Below are 19,565 nucleotides of genomic sequence, written 5' to 3' on the forward strand. Positions count from 1 at the left end.
TGGCTCAGTTGGTTAAGCGACTGCCTTCGGCTCAGGTCATGATCCTGGAGTCCCTGGATCGAGTCCCACATCGGGCTCCCTGCTCGGCGGGGAGTCTGCTTCTCCCTCTGACCCTCCCCCTCTCATGTGCTCTCTCTCTCTCATTCTCTCTGTCTCAAATAAATAAATAAAATCTTTAAAAAAAAAAAAAAAAAAAAAAAAGAAAATTGGTTGCTTTACAAAGGAGCCTCCTTTACTGGTTTACAAAAGACTGTCTAGTTCCTGTCGAGAAAAAATATATATGAGTTACTTTTCTCTGAAATTGTAATAGTCAGAGCCATGGTGACATCCACAGAACAGCTATTCCGGGGGTGGGGGTGGGGGAGGGGGTTTAAGAGACAACCGCATTACTTGGCCGATGTGTGAGACCTGAGCCTTTCCTTCTGATGTTGTATGTAACAAAAGTAGGGGGGAAAACCTGTATCTCTCACAAATGTTGATTGTTGTGTTGCAAACTATAAATAAATAAAGGGGGGCGCCTGGGTGGCTCAGTCGGTTAAGCGACTGCCTTCGGCTCAGGTCATGATCCTGGAGTCCCTGGATCGAGTCCCGCATCGGGCTCCCTGCTCGGCAGGGAGCCTGCTTCTGCCTCTGACCCTCCCCCCTCTCATGTGCTCTCTCTCTCTCATTCTGTCTGTCTCAAATAAATAAATAAAAAAAAATTAAAAAAATAAATAAATAAATAAAGGGTTAGATGTTAAATTTTATTAAGTAATTAAAAATATGATTTAAAAAAAAGCCAGAACCCAGAATTGGCAAATTATATGCAATGTAGAATCATTCCTATGGTTTTTTTTTTTCTTTACTTTTGTGTCTCTCTTAATATCTGTAATAAGTTGACTCCAAAGTACTAAACCGCTAACTCTCATTTGAATCCTAGGCGAAATACTGGAGCACTAATGCCCGTGAGATTGAAGGTACAGTATTTGACAAGAATGGAAAAGCGGTGCATCGGCTCTTTGGGAAATGGCATGAAAGCATCTACTGCGGTGGCTCCTCTTCGTCCGCTTGTGTCTGGAGAGCGAGTCAGTACCCCGGTTAATCAGTCTCGGTCCAGGGGTCGGGGGGCATGGCCAGAGGAACTGCGGGTGGGCTGGCATCAATGTCCGCCATCCAGGGTCTCCAGCCTCTACCAGCTTTGAACTCTGTTCGAGCCACCAGCCCCTCTTTCATTCACCAGGCCTATCTCAAACTCATCCTCATGCTTATCACCAACACCTCAGGTGGTCTGCTAGGTCCTGGCTTCTTCATCCCAGAACAAAGCCATTGCTCATCCACGGTTACTCTGTCCGAGGAGGTCTTTCAGGCTACACACATCACCCCTGTGCCTCTCCTGGGCGCTGAGAAGCAGTGGCAGTGAAGTACAAGAGGTCATTCTAGAGTAAGAATGAATAAAGAGAAAACTGTTACTAGACAAGTAGAGTGACCTGGGGCTTCTATAAAGTTAGGGGTCGCCCAGATTCACCCAATACCATTAGCCACTCTGATCTCTCCTGTAATTCTAGAAAATACTGAGCCCTTGAAGCAGCTATGGGGAGGGCTAGGGAAGCCAAACCTTCATAACATGTCCCCCAAAACATTTTAAGACTTTTGTCCATCTTCTAATCTGATAAGTATATTTCCAAGTCTTGGCCATATTATAAATGATTGTTCTGAAATACCACCATTAGTATGCTTTAGGCTGATCAAAATAAGACAAAAAAACCATTCTAATAGTAACTTAAACCATTAGGATGTGTGCTATTACTTAACAAGTAAGGGGTTGGATGGCCCCACGGTTGTTATACAGGCAACGTTACCTTTGTCAAGAGCACAGACCACTGACGACACAATCCTCCAGTCCCAATACGGCAGTGATGTGTCCCCTCATGGATGTAAAACATTTATCATGATTCAATATCATATCCCCATGTGACAGGTCACTAAGCAGGAGAGAAGCGAGAACAAAAGAGTTGTCTTCTCTTGTGTCTCTCTTTTTTTCAGGAAATATTTACTAGGATTCCCCAGCAAATGTATCATTAAGTCTTGTCAGCCTCAAGTGGGTCCAAACCCATCCTTGAGCCACTCAGGGGCAACTGGGTAGACAGAAGAGATTCATGTGGGCTTAGATTCACCCCCAAGGGAGGACACAATGCCACATGAACAGATCAGTTTCCCATTAGCAAGTAAGAAAGGGAAATAAATGTAGGGTAAGCAACCAACAGTGTCTCTTTCACTGGGTAGCAACCATATATGGTCACAGGGGTGGCCATGAAGCCAGAATGAATTGGCACCAGTGGCCACCTTCCAAGCTTTAGAAGTTCAGAGAGACACTCACTGTCCTTTGCTTAAAGTATGTATCAGAGATGAAAATTGCCTTCCTCTTTGGGATGTTATAGTAGCACCTTGACAAAGCACACGGTGGGTGTGAACTGTTACGCTTGTTGTTGTTGCTCACTGACTTTGTGTTTCTGCCTTGGCCATGAGCATCCCTGGCCCATCTTCAAGAAGAACCACTGTCTTTACTCCGGTGGTTGGGAGACTGGGCTGGATTTTTGAAGGCACAGTAGGAAGCGTTGCTACGATTTTCATGACTAGGGTACATGGAGAATTAGAGTTAAAATTAGACAGAAAGGACTCCTGAAGCTTGGAAAACTGGGTTTGCAGAATAGTTCAGGGAAAGTGTTTGTATTTGTACATGAGAGTAACTCCTGCTAGGCTAGGAGTGGATTTTATTAGCCTGCATTTGGTTTACTCAATATGGAAACTTGGTATTTTAAGCTTGATTTTTAGTTGGGATTCAAGTTAGAGCAATACACTTGGATTAGACCACTTGGGCTGCTATAAAAAATACCACAGATCGGGTGATTTAAACAACAGAAATGTGTTTTCTTACAGTTTTAGAGGCTGGGAAATCAAAGACCAAGGTGCTGGCAAATTTGGGTTCTGGTGAGAGCGTGTTCTTGGCTTGCAGTCAGCCACTAGATCAGGGCTGCACCCGTTCGACCTTATTTAACCTCAATTCCTTTCTTAGGCTCCTTCTCCAAATACAGCCATATGAAGGGGTAGGGCTTCAACATATGAATTTTGGAAAGATACAAACATTCAGCCCATGACACTGCCCCTGGCCCCCGCAAACCACACCCTTCTTACACCCTTATTCTTAAAATATTTATTCCATCCTAACAGCCCCCTAAATCTTAACTCATTCCAGCATCAACTCTAAAGTCTAAAATCCAAAGTCTCAGCTAAATATCATCTAAATCAGGTATGGGTAAGACTTGAGGTATAATTCATCTTCTCCGCTGTGAACCCATGAAGCCAAAATGTGCTTCTAAATACAATGGCAGGACACACGTAGGATAATTCCCATTCCAAAAAGGAGAAATAGGAAAGAAGAAAGGGGTGATGGCTACCAGATAAGTCCAAAACCCGGTAAGAAAAATGCCATTAGGGGTGCCTGGGCGGCTCAGTCAGTTAAGCGTCTGCCTTCGGCTCAGGTCATGATCTCAGGGTCCTGGGATCGAGCCCCGCATCGGGCTCCCTGCTCGGCAGGAAGCCTGCTTCTCCCTCTCCCGCTCCCCCTGCTTGTGTTCCCTCTCTCGCTGTCTCTCTCTTTCAAATAAATAAATAAAATCTTTAAAAAAAAAAAGAAAAATGCCATTAGATCCTAAGACAGCAGATGATAATTTTTGGCTCAATGCCCCGCCCTCTGGATCCGCTGGGGCAGTGGCCCTGCTCCCAAGGCCCCCAAGGCTCTGGGTGGTGGCAGCATGGCAGGTCGAAACTGCAGCAGTGGCCCCACCCTTTGAAAGTGGAGGCAGCCTCCCCTCCGCCCCTGGCCTGTGTAGTCTGGGCCTGTGGTGGGAAGGGCAGCTCTGATGATCTCTGAATCACCTTCACTCGTTCTTCCCTTTACTTGAATGATAACAACATGTTCGCAGCTGGAGAGCTGGATGGTCCCATCCTGTAGAATGGCAGTAGTCCAACAGCCTTACTTCATTCGGTCCCATTTTCTCTGTCCCCTTCACATCAGGCAGCATTTCTGCTGGTATAATCCCATGTTTACTCCTGGCTTCAGCTGAACTAGATTTAAATTTAAATATGTAAGATTTGGAGGGACAAGAATTGGTTAAAAAGAAGGGCAGGCATGGAAGAAAAGAATAACCTTGACCACTTGCTATGGCTTCCACACTACTCTAGGAACTAGACAGAGTTCCAGGAGGATTTGACATCTCTTAAATGAAAAATGGATTCTCCAGAGTGAGAGTCTTGTTCGTCCGGAAAAAATGGACCCAGAGTTCTTTTTAACGTGTTTATTTTTTTTTTTTAAAGATTTTATTTATTTGACAGAGACACAGCGAGAGAGGGAACACAAGCAGGGGGAGTGGGAGAGGGAGAAGCAGGCTTCCCGCAGAGCAGGGAGCCCGATGCGGGGCTCGATCCCAGGACACTGGGATCATGACCTGAGCCAAAGGCAGACGCTTAACGACTGAGCCACCCAGGCGCCCCTTAACGTGTTTATTTTTGTAACAAATTATTTTTATAGCTTACACAGTATAAAAACTAAATGGCATTACATGAATTCCCTACATGGCCACACAAAAGAGGTCTGATCCTTGTAGGTAGAAGAAAACTTCTAGAGAAAAAGATTTATAGAGGAACATTCACCACCAGTTTGTTAGCCAGAATACTTTACTAGAAATGGGAGGATTTGGAGCTGAGAGAGAAAAATTATAGCTGATCTGAGATGAAAAAGGTGAAGGAATTAAAATGTAATGTAAATGGAAGGCAAGTTAGAGATGAATGATTTCTTTTTCTTTTAGATCCCATGCCAAAGGGCTATGAGCAATATTATGGCTTCACACAGTTTGCCCTGGAATTAAATGAAATGGACCCATTGTCAAAGTCTTTATTACCACCTACTGACACTCGATTTAGACCAGACCAAAGGTAAGCACTTTTTAAAAGATCTTTATCTCCAGAGATGTAAAACTCCTTATGAAAAGTCTTACTAACAACTCCCAGACCACCAGAGGTGCCCGAGAGAGACAGTGTCATCAGGAGTAGAGGCCTCGGGGGCCTTGCAGCAATCATGTCCTGGAAGGAAGGGAGCCCAGCTTAATTCTACGGGTGGCCTGACCTTTATTCATCAGTAGAGGCTTATTTCAATCGAAATATCCAAAAAAGTATTTATTTTTAAGAGTTTTATTGCATCCAATAATACAGAACTTATTGTGTATCTGAAAGAGTGAAAAGCACCCAGCTCCCTAACCCCTCAGATTTAAATTATTTTGGTGCATAAAAATCTAACTTCTGATCCTACGTTTGCTGGCAATAAGCTGTGTAAACTTTCTTAGTCCTGGTTTCCTATTCTGTAAAATGGACATAATTATCTCTGCCCTTGGACCTAATTTAAGACTCCAAACCCAGAAAGGAAAAAAATATACATATATTTGACTTTATTTAAGAAAAAAAAACCCTTCTTCATGGCAAAGTAAAAAAAATATATATACATTTATATATATTTTTATATTTTTAATATATTTTTATATTTTTGTGTGTGTGTATGTGTATATATACATATGTGTATACATACACATATACATAAGTGTATATATACATATATATACATACCCAGAATTAAATAGATAAATGACAAACTAAGAAATCTATGTTTGCAACTCATTTCATGAATTGGTTCCAGAAATCAAGATGAACTCATTAAAAAAATGGACATAGGAAAATGAACTGTTCACAAAATAGGAACTGCAGCTCTCTCATAAACATATGAAAAGATGCTCAGTCTCACTGAAAGAAATGCATATGTTTAAAAACATGTTGACATACCAATTCTTCACCTACCAGCCAGCAAAGATTCAACAGTCTGATGTGTTCTGAGGCTCCCGGGAAAGGGAGTGGTGAGGAAGCAGGTGGGATGAGAGATGGGGACGAAAGGGACAAATTCCTTTTTATAGATACAATTTTTTGAACCACGTATGTATCACCAATTCCACAAAGAATATCTTCCCTAAGTACCGCAAAATACCATTTTTAGGGTTGGAGAGGGTTCTTATGGATAGGGAAGCATATTGAATCTCCAGTTCTAGACACAATTCGAGTAGTCACAATGACAGTATTTTCTTGGAATTTGTGTTCCGTTATTTTCCCCCTCGCTGCCCCAGGTTCCTCGAAGAAGGGAACATAGAAGAGGCTGAAATACAAAAGCAGAGGATCGAACAGCTGCAGAGAGAAAGGCGGCGGGTCTTAGAAGAAAACTGCGTGGAGCACCAGCCCCGGTTTTTCAGGTGCGCGCGCCCATCACGCGGGTCCTGGGCTGACAGGGACTGGCGACACCTGAGGCTTCTGGACGAAGGGAGGGGACGCCCCCATCCCCTCCCCAAATGCGAGCGTTCTTGGCGTCTTTCTTGATCCGGAGTGCTAAAACCTCTCCTCTGGAAAAATGGCACGTGCAAGGAGTCTGATGCTTGGTTTGCAGAAGTTCCAGAACACTTCAGTTTGGATGTGGAACATTTACTATTCATTTTAAAATAACTTGCCATTCAAGGTCTTGTTAAAAGTAGACGTAAGGATTTAGAAGGGGCGGGGCGCCTGGGTGGCTCAGTTGGTTAAGCAGCTGCCTTCGGCTCAGGTCATGATCCCAGGGTCCTAGGATCGAGGCCCACATCGGGCTCCCTGCTCGGCGGGAAGCCTGCTTCTCCCTCTCCCACTCCCCCTGCTTGTGTTCCCTCTCTCGCTGTCTCTGTCAAATAAATAAAATCTTTAAAAAAAAAAAAAAAAGGGATTTAGAAGGGGCATCAGAGGCCATCGGCGCTCCACCCCATTTCATAGTAACTGAGAAGATATCTACAGAAGGCCCCAGTGAAATGTCCTGGACTGGGGCCTGGCCCTCCTGCCTACATGCCAGGGCTCTGTACGGTTTGGGGGGCTTTTTTGTTTGTTCCTTAAAAAAATAAATAAACAAACGAGGCCCACAGAGGAAAGCAGTCGATTCTTGCCCTGCCGGTTCCACCCCTCTCTTACTTTTCAGAGCAGCCAGAGCTTTGTTGTTTGGGGGTTTTTTTTGTTTTTGGTTGTCATTGTGTTTTAATGGACCACAGGAATTAGCTCCTCATCTTGCAGCAGCAGCAATAAAGTATGTATTTCAAAACGGCAAAATAGCAACAAGTGATGTTTTATCCCCAAAATATAATGCTTTTTTCCCCTAGAGTCATTGTGGATTTTGTCAGGTCCCTTCTGATCATTTCCACAAACTCCGGTTACACGCAAATGAAGATTATTGCACTGGCCAGAGTTTCATCCCAAAATATTCATAACTTTGTTTAAATATTCTATTTATTTTTATTTTTCTATTTATATTCAATTAGCCAACATATAGTACATCATTAACTTTTGATAGTGTTCAATGATTCATTGGTTGTGTTTAAATATTTTAAAAACAAGACACCTTAAACTATTTTTTTAAAAGGCAAGAGATAGATAAATGGATAGATGAACAGACTGATCCGTTGATTTACTGATCAATTGATAGACATACACATATACCCTTAAGTAGGCCAATTCTTTTTTTTTCTTTCATAGATCATCTAGTGTCATTTTTAAACAAGGGAAATTACATTTATAAAGATGTTCACTGCAGTATTTTTTAGGATCATTAAAACTTGCAGGTAACTAAGCTGTCTCAAGAACTAGGAAGAGAGATTCATCAATTCGACCTAATGTGAAAGCATCAAAAATGACTTCACAAAGTCTGTGGAGCTCTATGGAAAAGGAATTGACATTTAAATACAAACTTATAAAATGTTACGTAGGCTGTTGTGGCAACCGTCTAGAATGGAACGAAAAAGGACCAAACACGGCTACAGCCAGGTGGCCTTAGCTATTTTTCCTCTGGATTGTCTGTGAAATTATCAGAGTATCGGATGGGGCAAAGAGCTGGAGAAAAGGCAAGAATCCTCAGCAGTAGTGGTCCTGGCAGAGAGGTGACCGAGAGGCCCGTCAGCGGGAATTCCAAGTGGAAACTAGAGTTGGGACAGAGCCGGGCTCCTCTGGGTCATAGTAAAGTGTCTGATAGGCAGACCGGCTCCTTTTAGACACATCCCTTTATTAGAAGAGGGAAAACAGTGTGACAAAAATCTGTGTCCCCGAGAGCATGGGAAAACAGGCACTGTCCGCTTTTGCTTCTAAAACATGAAATATCAGACGAAATTACAAATGAATGCGCTCTTTGACATCGCAGTTCTGCTTACAGGAATTTTTAACGTAACTATACTCACGTGCATACAAAATTACATATGGGTATATGTCTATCATATTATTATTAACATGTCTCTGATAGCTAGAGATTAAAAACAACCTCCTAAAGGCTCACCAGTAAGGTACCTGTTAAATTGTGGTCCATTTCTACAATGGAATATCATGCAACTGTTTAAAAAGAAATCAGGATTCCCTACTGCCAAAGTCACCAAACTTGTCCTATAAAAGACAAATGGTAAATATTGTTAGCTCTGCAGGCTGTAAGGTCTTAGTGGTAATTACCCAAGCCCACTGTGCAACATAAAGGCAGCCATAGACAATAGTGAAGCGAATGGGCATGGTGGTGGTCCAGTAAAAAGGGATTAAGGTTAAAGGGGGATCTACCTATGAATAAGTCACAGAGATGAACAACACAGCACAGGGAATGTAGTCAATAATATTATAATAATGTATGGTGGCAGACAGTGACTACACTTACTATGGTGACCACTGATATAATGACATGTATAGAACTGTTGAATCAATATGTTGTATACCTAAAACTAATATAACATTGTATGTTCATTCAATTAAAAAAAAAACGCAATAATACGAAGGTAGGCAGAAGGCTGGATGTGGCCCTTGGGCTATAGTTTGCTGACCTTATTGTGACAATGGAAAATGATCTCCAGTAGATATTGTTATGTCAAAAACTCAAGGGGTAGGACGCCATCCAGGGCTGTCATTGTGTAAAAAATGGGAGAGGGGTGGAGTGTGGGTGTGTATGCATGCATGCTCATACATGCATGAAATTTCTCTGAAAGAGTGAAGCTTCTAAGATCGTTGCCTCTGAAGAAAAAGGACTGGAGTCTGGGAGATGGGAATAGAAAGAAGACTTTTACTATCCACGCTTTTGGACCTTCTGAATTTTTATCTATCTAATATATTATCTATTCAAAGAATAGTGAACCAAGGCTATTCTCTCCTGACTCTTACGTCTTCTAATTCCTTCTGTTTTTAATGCTAACTTATAACTTGATATGAACAACCTGGTTGATTTGTAGCTTTTACATAGTCACACCCAAGGTGGTGGCCGTCATCCCAGCCACGTTTTATGTATGACAGACTCTTCCCTTATCCATGCTTCTCTCTGAAGCACCATTTTTCGCAGCCTCTAAGTTTGAGAAGCCGAAGTCAGAAGTAACAAAATCGTTTCCGGGCTTCCTGTTCCCTCACAGTCCCCGTATGAGACTGTCAGGGATATTGTATATGCACGTGGAATGACAGCCAGGCCCAGGGTGGGGGGGAAGAAAAGAGGGAAAGGGAAAGAGGGGATATGACAGTATTTTCAATAGCCTTCAAGAAATTCTTTTTATCTTTCGCAGGAAATCCAACGATGACTCCTGGGTGAGCAACGGCACCTATTTGGAACTTAGAAAAGATCTTGGTTTTTCCAAACTGGACCATCCTGTCTTATGGTGAAAAAGGAAAGAAGAATGATACACCCTTCTACTTCTCCTGTGTTTGCTTTCCGAAGCCACACACCTGTGTCTGTGTATTTAAAAGAAATTACTTAGAATGATCGCCTGTGCTTAGCTTAGCATTGTAAGTATTTAAGTATGTATTTTTTCAGTAGGTTTCTTTACAATTTCAAATGTTATCACGATTGTTTATATGAACGTAGAACACCTTGATATTTCATTTTATATATAAACTATTTAATAAAAATGAAAGATTGAATGTTAACGTGTGGGTTAAAAAAGAAGCTTTAACACTAATTTTCCAAAGGTTAGGAAAATTCAAATTAAATTTATGCCTTATAAAATTGTGTTGGAGAAAAAAATTTATCTCTCCCAGGTGCATTAAGAAATACGGATACCCAGGGTTACTCACTTATGCATAAGCTACCCAGGTTTAATTTGGTAGCTCAGATATCTTTTTGCCTCCGACAGCTCTTGAATTGCTCATACAGAACAATTCTGCTGGTGCTGGAGTCTGAAAAATATTTGCATTTGCATTTTGGTGGTTGGGAGGATGGTATAAGATTAGTGGAATGTGTGTTTTTCTATCAGATAGATATGGCACCTTCCTGAAGAGGAGAAAGCATTTGAGCTCATCCCTCACTAGAGGAGTATTGCCTTATGTGCAAAAGTGTACCCTGTTACACAGAGAAATTGTCATCAGTCTGAGAAATTCCCATTAATTAAATGCTATAGGGGCATCCCAGAGACACAGTAGATTTCTCCTTAGTGAGAACGGAACTCTTGACAAGTTAAACTGTTTTTCGCATCTCACTCCCACCCCCAGTTTCCCCACACTTTACCACAGCTCTGTTGAGTATGGAATGTTCCAGTTTAGTCTAAAACGTACAGTGCATTCCACACAACAGTTTGACTTTCTAAAAGTTTAGCAAAATAACTGATTATTTTAAATAACTCAACAAGTTTTTCTTAAATACTGTTTTGGTGTTTTCTACCTCTTAATAACACCATATTTTAGATCTTGTATAAAAAGTTTGACCATCTGCCTTATAGATAAATGTAGAGAATTGATGTTCTTCCTTTGTGTTGTGTTCTGATAAAGCTTTGACTTATCTCTTTCCTATACTTCTTACTCATTTCACTCTTGTGAGTTTTGCAGCAGTCTTAAATAATACAGATTATAACTACTAGAAGGAGAAACTTTGTCATTTTAAATGTTAAAGTACAATAATACAATTTGTGCAGTAGTTGAAGTGTTATCAAAGCAATGCCAACTTCTGCCCAGATTACATTAAAACCAAAGCCTAATTTTTAAGCCTTTTACTCTAATGTCCATAATAATCCTATGGAATATCAAGTATAATGGTGTAGTAAAAAGATTTCTCCAGAAAACACTTAACGGATATTTAAAACATTTCAGAGCATGTAGAATTCTATAAATGAAAAGTAGAATAATAATGGTAAAAAAGAATGCATGATTTTTTCAGTGTCACACCAAATAACCAAGTAGTTGGACAGCATTGCATTTTCAAAATGGAGAGTTTTAAAGTGGGTTAGTAGCCTTTTGGAATCTGCAAGTGATTAGCATTTAAAAACAATACATAGCTCATTAAATATTACATTCATTCCTTCCAAATCAAGGAGTCAAGATGAATACAATGTGAATATCATTTCCATTTCTAAGCAGTTTCAATGACACAATCAAATTCTTTGGTATATGTGCTTTGTTCTTTTCTTTTCAAGCATGTATCCAAATCCTCCTCACAGACAGGAAAAAGCAGGCTGTAGATTTAAGGATACTCAAGGGAAAACCAAATCTAGTTTTCAAATTATGAAGGAAAATGTAGACTTTTAGCAATACTGACTACTAAATAGGCCTCCTCTAGAAGCTGGCTCCAAAAAGACAAAAAAACAAACAAACAAACAAACAAAAACCCAGCACAACAAAACAAGACATGCAGCCTGAATGCATGTAGCTCTGTCATACAGTATCTGGAAATTTTTTAATTGTCCCACTGCTGTTATTTCAATTGACTTTATGCTTTATTTTGGAATCACAAGGATAAATGGACCAAATACCACCATTGTAGTCATCTTATTTGAGATGGAAGTGGTGATAAATTAGAATATGACACGGAACTAAATGCAAATTTAAAAACCTACGAGTCAGTACCAGCCCTATAAAGGGCGTTTCTGAAATTTAAACAGCTTAGTGATGCATCCTGTTATTATAGTCTTAAAACTACCTTGAGGGGGAAATGGCTTCTTTCTTCCTTCAGTCCCTATCCTCAATAGCGCCTTCCCATCTCATTTGTATTTCTGGGGCATTTTCTACTTTTAAGACAAAGAAAACTGAAACGTGGCATTCTTTGGGAAGAATGGAGGTAGAGTTTAACTTTCTAGACTTTGAAAACCCCAATTCAATCATTGCAATCACTACGCCATCTGAGATACATGCTTAAACCTCCCTTTTCTTCCTGATTATTCCATCCCAAATTGATGGCGAATTAACATATATATTCTTGGAAACGGGACTGTGGGCAGTCGACTACCTTGTACTTCATATGTGCCCGTGGCCTCTATCGATTACCCCAAGCTGCAGATCATTCTGGAAGAGTCCAGCAGCCTCCTGTGTAGCCTGGCAGCAGATCCCTTCCAGCTGCAGGCGCCAGAGCCTCGGCTGGTATTTCCCGGAGTCAAATGTAATCATCAGAATCCCAGCACGACTCTCCCTGCTCTTCACCTCCCAGAAGTCAGGCTGCTTCCGGGACTAACTAAACAGCCAGAGTGCACTTTAGGCCAACAGTCCAATCCTCCATCAAGTCCCTAGAGTGCCCCAATAGCCCACAGTCTTTGTGTGCTTCCTGTGGGGCTCTCTGGAAGAGAAAAATATACAAGCTAAAAAAACAAAACAAAACAAAAAATCTCTTCATGTTTACTTCATTTGAACTGCTGCTTTTCTCATATTCTACCTTTAATTACTTCCAGTAAATCACTTGCTTGGGCTTCAAGGACTGTCCCTCATCTGTATTTTCCAGATTTATGATGAGTGGTCTCATTCTACTATAAACAGTGTCAACCCTAAAAGAAAAAGAATAAAGTTTTTATTTGGCTATTGAACCTTGCTGTAGGCCTACCACATAGTCCATGAGTTAGTTATATTATGCCCTCAAGCTATCATAGAATTTTCTCTGGCCTTTTAGTTACGAATAGGAGCAATAAAGTTGTTCTTATGATGTTAGGAATAATAGTTCCAATGTATTGGCATAATTCATTTGAATGTCTTTCATTTTGATATTAACATTGGCATAAATCTATTTTTGCTACCAGATGATAGCTATTTTCATGCGCTCAACTTCCCTCTGCGTTGTATAAATCTGTTACTTGGTGTTAGTCTTTATTTTTCTGTGTTGGAAATATTTATCACAAGAGTATCTTTAAATCATGACAGAAAATGCAAACCATTTTCTGAGACTTTTGTTTTGAGTTACGCAATGATAAGTTGCTAATGATGATTTTATCTTCCTCCATTACCCTCAGAGGATACTTTTAAAAAAAAAAAAAAAAAAAGGATACCTGTTAATCTTCTATCTAGCTGTGTGTAAGATTATTTTCTGTTTAAATCCCACCCTTCCGCCTATATACCCCATTCTCCCCAAAAAGTTCGTACTCATTTGTTTATCCCCCTCATGTAGCTAGTTGACGGTGAATAAACAACATGGAAAAAGGGCCACCTTTGTCTTTGTTTTTCCAGGTTAATGGGTATTAGTGGCTGCTGAAGGGGAACAAGACGCTAAGCTAGGCTCTTTTGAGGAAGAAACATGCCTGATTATCTAAAGTGATAGAGATTTGAAATAAGAATACCCTGGGACATAAACTGGGAAACCATAAAGTTGCCATACTACAAATGTAGGTCCCTCAGCCCTTAGGAGGGGGACCTGAGGCAGCTGGAGCCCCAGACAGCCCCCAAGGAGCGCCCTGTGTTTACCCCAGCAGACTATGGAAAGAGGTTTTTCTGTGTGCCCCAACACGAAAAAGGAAAACGCTGACTGCTCATACCAATTTAATGGCCCTTATGAATGACTGACTCATCTCCTCCTCCCATATGCAAGTTGTGTCCTTTGCAATGCCAGGAACATTCTTAGCCTTCACTAAAGACCCACCCGATTCATTGACATATTTATCATGGTACATGAGACAGTGGATCACAGAATTATGTGCATAAACTCACATCTCTGTATTCCTAAAAACACTTAAAGAGACAACCAAAAACAATTTATGAAACTTGATTGGATCCTGGCTTAAAAGAAAAGAAAAATAAGGTATAAAAGACATTTTGAAGATAATCAGTGAAATTTGCATGGAAACATAATGCAATTCTTGCCAATTTTCAAATATGTGTTGTTTGATATTGCCTGTTGATCTGAATCAAATCTGTCATCAGAGGGGGGCCATTTTCCAACATTATTCAAAATAGGGTTATGAACACTAAAGAAAATCTTAACAAGCAACCTCAGAATATTTTAACATGTTAGCCATTGCTGAAATAGGTCTTTAAGCATCCTAAGGTGTCAGCTTTGAGGAGGCAATCAAATCTGGAGGTACGGGTTCCAGGTCATTGGTTTACAAACTTAGTCATACAATTTTCTACCAGCACTAACATGCTTGATGGCCACGAGTAACCCGCAAATCAAGACATCACCGTCCTCCTCCACACCCAGACAAGGGTTTCTTTTCATGGACTTAGTAGTTGGGGTCCCTGCAGGAAACCGAATCTAACTCCGGTAGTTCAAGAGAGGAAAATGAAGGGACTACTTGCGGGCTTCTAGCAGATTGAAGGCATATTATTAACAGCAGGAAGTTGTTACCACCACCCGGAAGTAGCTGGAGCTCCAAAGAGGGGAAGGGCCATCGGCAGCTGGAGTGGAGGGACATTTGGCCTCTGCTAGAAAATCCAGCCCAGAGGAAGTTAGAACTATCCCAATCTCTGTCTCCTCTGGCCGCCATCCTGGTGGCCGAACCCATGAAGCCCAGAACTAACAGCTCAGCCCCCAGGGCAGGGCAGCCGGGGCGGGGCGAGGCGGGGGTGGGGGGCTCGGCAAACAGAAGAACAAGCACCTGGATCTTACACTGACTGGAGGCGTTCACGTCTGGGCTTTGAGAGGAATCTTCAGTAAGTAAATAGGCTTAAGAGTCTTTTTTTTTTTTTTTGAGAGGATAGAATTTGTTAAATTATTTTGGCTCCTAGTTATTTTACCAAGGATGAATTGTAATTAACTGTGCTTTAAAAAAAAAAACCAACAGGGCGCCTGGGTGGCGGCTCAGTTGGTTAAGCGACTGCCTTCGGCTCAGGTCGTGATCCTGGAGTCCCGGGATCGAGTCCCGCATCGGGCTCCCTGCTCAGCGGGGAGCCTGCTTCTCCCTCTGACCCTCCCCCCTCTCATGTACTCTCTCTCTCTCTCATTCTCGCTCTCTCAAAAATAAATAAATCTTTAAAAAAAATATATTAAAAAAAAAAAAACCAACAAACTCTGGTTCTCTGTGATATGGCTGTTGTCAAATTTTTGATGAGCTAAGGGCAGCCTCTCTTCTTTATTAAATGCCATAATTTAAACAGATACCAGACTAGGAAAGATCGATCAACTTCAGCAGTGATTCTCAACTTTGGATAATGTGCTGGTGGGGGTGATTTTATACACAAACACACACACACACTTCCCAGAGAGCCCCACATACTCTGTTCACCAGCATTTGCTCACCACTGAGCTGAGACACCACCTTCTAACTTTATAATTGTTCTAGGTCTTTAAAAGTAGCATGTTGGTAACAACTATGTTTCTTTTCATGAAATGTTACATACTGCTTTTGTACCATCTTGGAAATGTCAAGATAAGGGCCTTGTCACCTCTTTCTCCTGTGACGCCTCATGGGTACTTTAAAAGGGGTTTGCACACAGAGAGCAGTCAGCAGCTGCCGGGATGGATTCTTTGAAAACATTTGCCCAGCCAGGAGTGGTCCCAGACACTGGGACTACACAGTCCTCCACCTTGAGGAGTTTCTGGTCTGGTGGGGAGCCGGTAGGTTGGTCAACAACCAGTGTGGTAAGAGGCTCTATATAGAGGACACCCATGTGCTGAGGGGAGAGGTGATGGGGCCTCACAGATGTGCGCTGAAAGGAGGGACAGACCTCAGACAGTGAAGAGAACAAGAGGGCTTGGCGACAGGGAAGGCTAAGGCTGGGGGGTGGGGGGGATGTGCCACGTATGACTCACAGTTCCCCTCCAAGCCAGTGAAGCTACAACACTGCTTCCCAGCTAACATCACAGTGAAATTTTTGATGTGTCACAATAGCTGGGGTTTCCTCCGCCTGGAGCCAGGAGGTAAAGGGTGGGTAGTCCTAGCAGACAGCACTGAAGGGACTGAAGAAGACCATCCCCATTTAACAGATGAGTTCGCTGAGGACCAGAAGTTATGCAACTTGACCCAACTTTCACGACTAGTCAATAGCAGTCTGGGGACATACCGCTGACTTGTCCAAATCTAGCTCCTTCTGCTACAGAATGAGATGCAAACAATGTGACCCCAACACGCTTGTCCCTTCTCAAGTGTTAAGAACTTGTTTTCCAAAGGTTTCATCAGGTCTTTGAAGCTGACACAGGCAGTTCAAGGACGGGAAAGAACCGTGGGATGGGCCTTGGGAAACCTGATTCTAGTTAGTGGTGAGACCGTAGGTAAGTCACTTACCCTCTACAAATCTCGTTTAGCCCCAGCAGCAGATGGACAGATTATCCTTAAGTTTCTCTCTATACTGCCACTTTGTGATCTCAAGAATAGGTGGAAATGCTCTTCGGTCGATCAACAAATATTCATGAGCACCAAGCATGTGCCAGACACTGTCCCGGCCCTCATGGAGCTTACCTACAAATTGCAGAATCTGCTTTAAAGTATTCTTTTCTATTTTATCCTGAAAGTGGGAATTATTTCGCCCCATGGAAGAATGATGTCACATATTCAGAAAAAGCTGTCAGCTTTTGAATCATCATGCTTTTCTGGAATTAAAATTATCCAAGAGTGAGCAGTTGTCACAAAGCCTATTGAGAGGGTCCTTTGCCTGCCCACATTCATCCAGCCAATGATACAGAATGCAGGAGAGAGAGGAAAAAATTAAGTTTCTGTTTTCCTGGAGGTTAGAGTCTCATGGGCAGAGGGTGGGGTGCAGACAGGAGCACAGAAACAGACAAATGTGCAGTGTACCAGACACACAAGTGTGGAGACAGACATGCAAGCCCGGTGGGGAGGCAAACCTGGAGGATATTGCTATTTTATGTTACACGGAGTGGTGAGGGTGGGAGCCAACACTAAGCTGACAGGGCAGACTTTTAGTGCCCATCTCATGGGTCCCTTTGTGCAATGGCAGTTTCTATCTGCTCCAGTAGGCTTTAATGAAGTCTGTCCAATAAGGCTTTACTTTTAATTGAAAATTTTAATGACATAAAAACAAATATTGATGAGGTGGCGAAGACCTGGTCATCAAATGAAACCTAGGGTTTGCTTCAAAATAAAATGGTGGTGGCTGGGAGGGGGTAGGGATGGATGCAGATGAAACAGAATTGTCCATGAGTTTGTAATAATTGAAGCTGGATGATGGATGGTTATGGGAGTTTATTATACTATTCTGTCTTTGATAGATATTTGACATTTTTCTTTTCTTTTCTTTTCTTTAAGTAGGCTCTACATCCAACGTGGGGCTCAAACTCATGACCCAAAGATCAAGAGTCGCATGCTGTACTGACTGAGCCAGCCAGGCACCCTGAAGTTTGACATTTTTCATAACAGAAAGTTAAAACAAATAACCATTAAACTCAGGAACTGGCTCACAGTGAGAGACAAAATCCATCTTTCCATTTCTGAGTCTTCTCTTTTCCCAGAAGCACCACCACCATGACCACTGTATTAGTCACATAGGATTAATCAGCACGACCAACGTGGCCAGCACCCAGGAGCTCTTCCTTGCCACAGCACATGCTTAGCAAAGACTCCAAGAGGGAGACTGAGGTTGGGGCAGGTGGTGGTGGCGGCAGGGGACTACGCAGTAAGGGAGAAGCAACCTTGAGCCACACTTTGCAAGCTTGAAGAATCATGGAATTCTAGATGTTTCACAAATTGTGTTGATTTTGCATTGCAAACACTGTGATTTTTAGGCAAATTATTTAATCTCTGAGCCTCAGTTTCCAAGTCAATGAAAAGAAGATAACCACCCTGACATCACAGCACAGAAGTAAAGAAAATAACACGTAGAAAAGGATCTAGCAGACTGTCTGCCACACAGTAGATGGCCATTATTCATGCCCTTCCCTTCTCCTGAATAATTAGGAAAGCTCTAAGAAGGTCTTTGCCTTCCTAGACTTAACACAGAGGTAGGAAGATAATGTGTCCATATAATATTGTGTAACAGAATGAGAGAACAATTACCACGAAACCTGGTATTGGAATTCCTCTTAGGAGGAGAACTGTCTTCATCGGGAAAATTAACTTGAAAAAACACCATGACACTCCAAGACTATGGCTCGGCAGAAGACAAATCACAGAGACCGTAAAATGCCAGCACCCCCTATTGTGTAATTTTTATTTATTTATTTATTTATTTTTGAAATATTTTATTTATTTATTTATTTCACAGAGAGAGACACAGCGAGAGAGGGAACACAAGCAGGGGGAGTGGGAGAGGGAGAAGCAGGCATCCCGCTGAGCAGGGAGCCTGATGTGGGGCTCGATCCCCGGACCCTGGGATCATGACCTGAGCCGAAGGCAGACGCTTAACGACTGAGCCATCCAGGTGCCCCCTACTGCATAATTTTTAGTTGCTTGGTTTTGTTTTCTTGTAAGCTCTTTTTATTTCCCCAAGCATTTAGTAACATCTTCCACACACACATGCTTTGTGGAGGTGATATTTGTGTGAATGAAAGACAGGGACCTGATTCTGTAGCTGGATCATCCCCAATGACAGGAGGGACTAGGTAAGCGTAGGTGAGTTTGCAGACCCAGGATCTCAAAGCCAGACGTGAGGATGAGATTGAAATCCTGGGAAATGCTTGAAATCTTTGGGGAGGTCCTGGTTCTGGTTTGAGGGTTCCAGGTAAAATATGAATGCTTTAAAAAGTCAAGCAAGTGACCATGATACTATTTGTGGCAAGTGGCAAATGAGTGATGTTGCCAGGAAATGACTTGGAGAGAGAGGGCATCCTTGGAGGAGTCATGGGGGAGTCATGGGGGAGACAGAGGACAGACAGTGCCTGGAGCCCCTCATCACTCAGACTGCTACAAGACGAGAGTCTTAGAAAGACCATCTAGTCCCCTCCTAAAGAAAGCAGGATGATTTGTTTTTCACCTAGGCCCCACATACTTTCCAAAGAGATTTGTACATCTAAGAGGCACACATCTATGTAAACACAGGGAAATTAAAAGATAAAAAGAGATTAGAAACAATGAAGAATAACCAAGGAGACGGTTGTACTGGGAACAAGAGAAGATGTGGCTGTGACATTTGAGTCTTCTGGTAAACCCCAGGAAACAGGAGTCACAGAGCTTTCCACAACTGACAAAGGGAGTTAGACCAACTCAGAAGGAGCATACTAGATTCTAGGAAGAGTTCCTGCCATCTGTATGTATGTAAGCTCCCTGGCTCTGCAAAACCCAACGGCCCATGCCATCACTATTTCAGAAGGAACAGAAAGGCCGCTAAAGCCTTTAACTGGATCTCATGACCCTAAGATCATGACCTGAGCCAAAATCAAGAGTCAGACACTTAAC

At 42.0% G+C, this 19,565-nt stretch overlaps 1 protein-coding gene across 10 annotated transcripts in view; it reads left to right on the forward strand.

Annotated features, from left to right (window-relative positions):
* The window catches only part of OSBPL3 (oxysterol binding protein like 3), a 176,460-nt gene extending 162,974 nt beyond the window's left edge, over nt 1-13,486 (forward strand). For all 10 annotated transcript variants that reach the window (XM_081800386.1, XM_081800393.1, XM_081800385.1 and 7 more), the window contains 4 exons: nt 920-1,064; nt 4,845-4,971; nt 6,204-6,326; nt 9,660-13,486. In XM_081800386.1, coding sequence (XP_081656512.1) covers nt 920-1,064; nt 4,845-4,971; nt 6,204-6,326; nt 9,660-9,756 — 492 coding nt within the window. In that variant the 3' untranslated portion in view covers nt 9,757-13,486. The remainder of the gene's footprint in view (nt 1-919; nt 1,065-4,844; nt 4,972-6,203; nt 6,327-9,659) is intronic.
* The last annotated feature ends 6,079 nt before the right edge of the window (nt 13,487-19,565 follow it).

The sequence above is a fragment of the Leptonychotes weddellii genome, chromosome 12 (assembly GCF_054177405.1).
Source record: "Leptonychotes weddellii isolate Sample4059 chromosome 12, ASM5417740v2, whole genome shotgun sequence".
In the NCBI taxonomy this organism is placed as follows: Eukaryota; Metazoa; Chordata; class Mammalia; order Carnivora; family Phocidae; genus Leptonychotes; species Leptonychotes weddellii.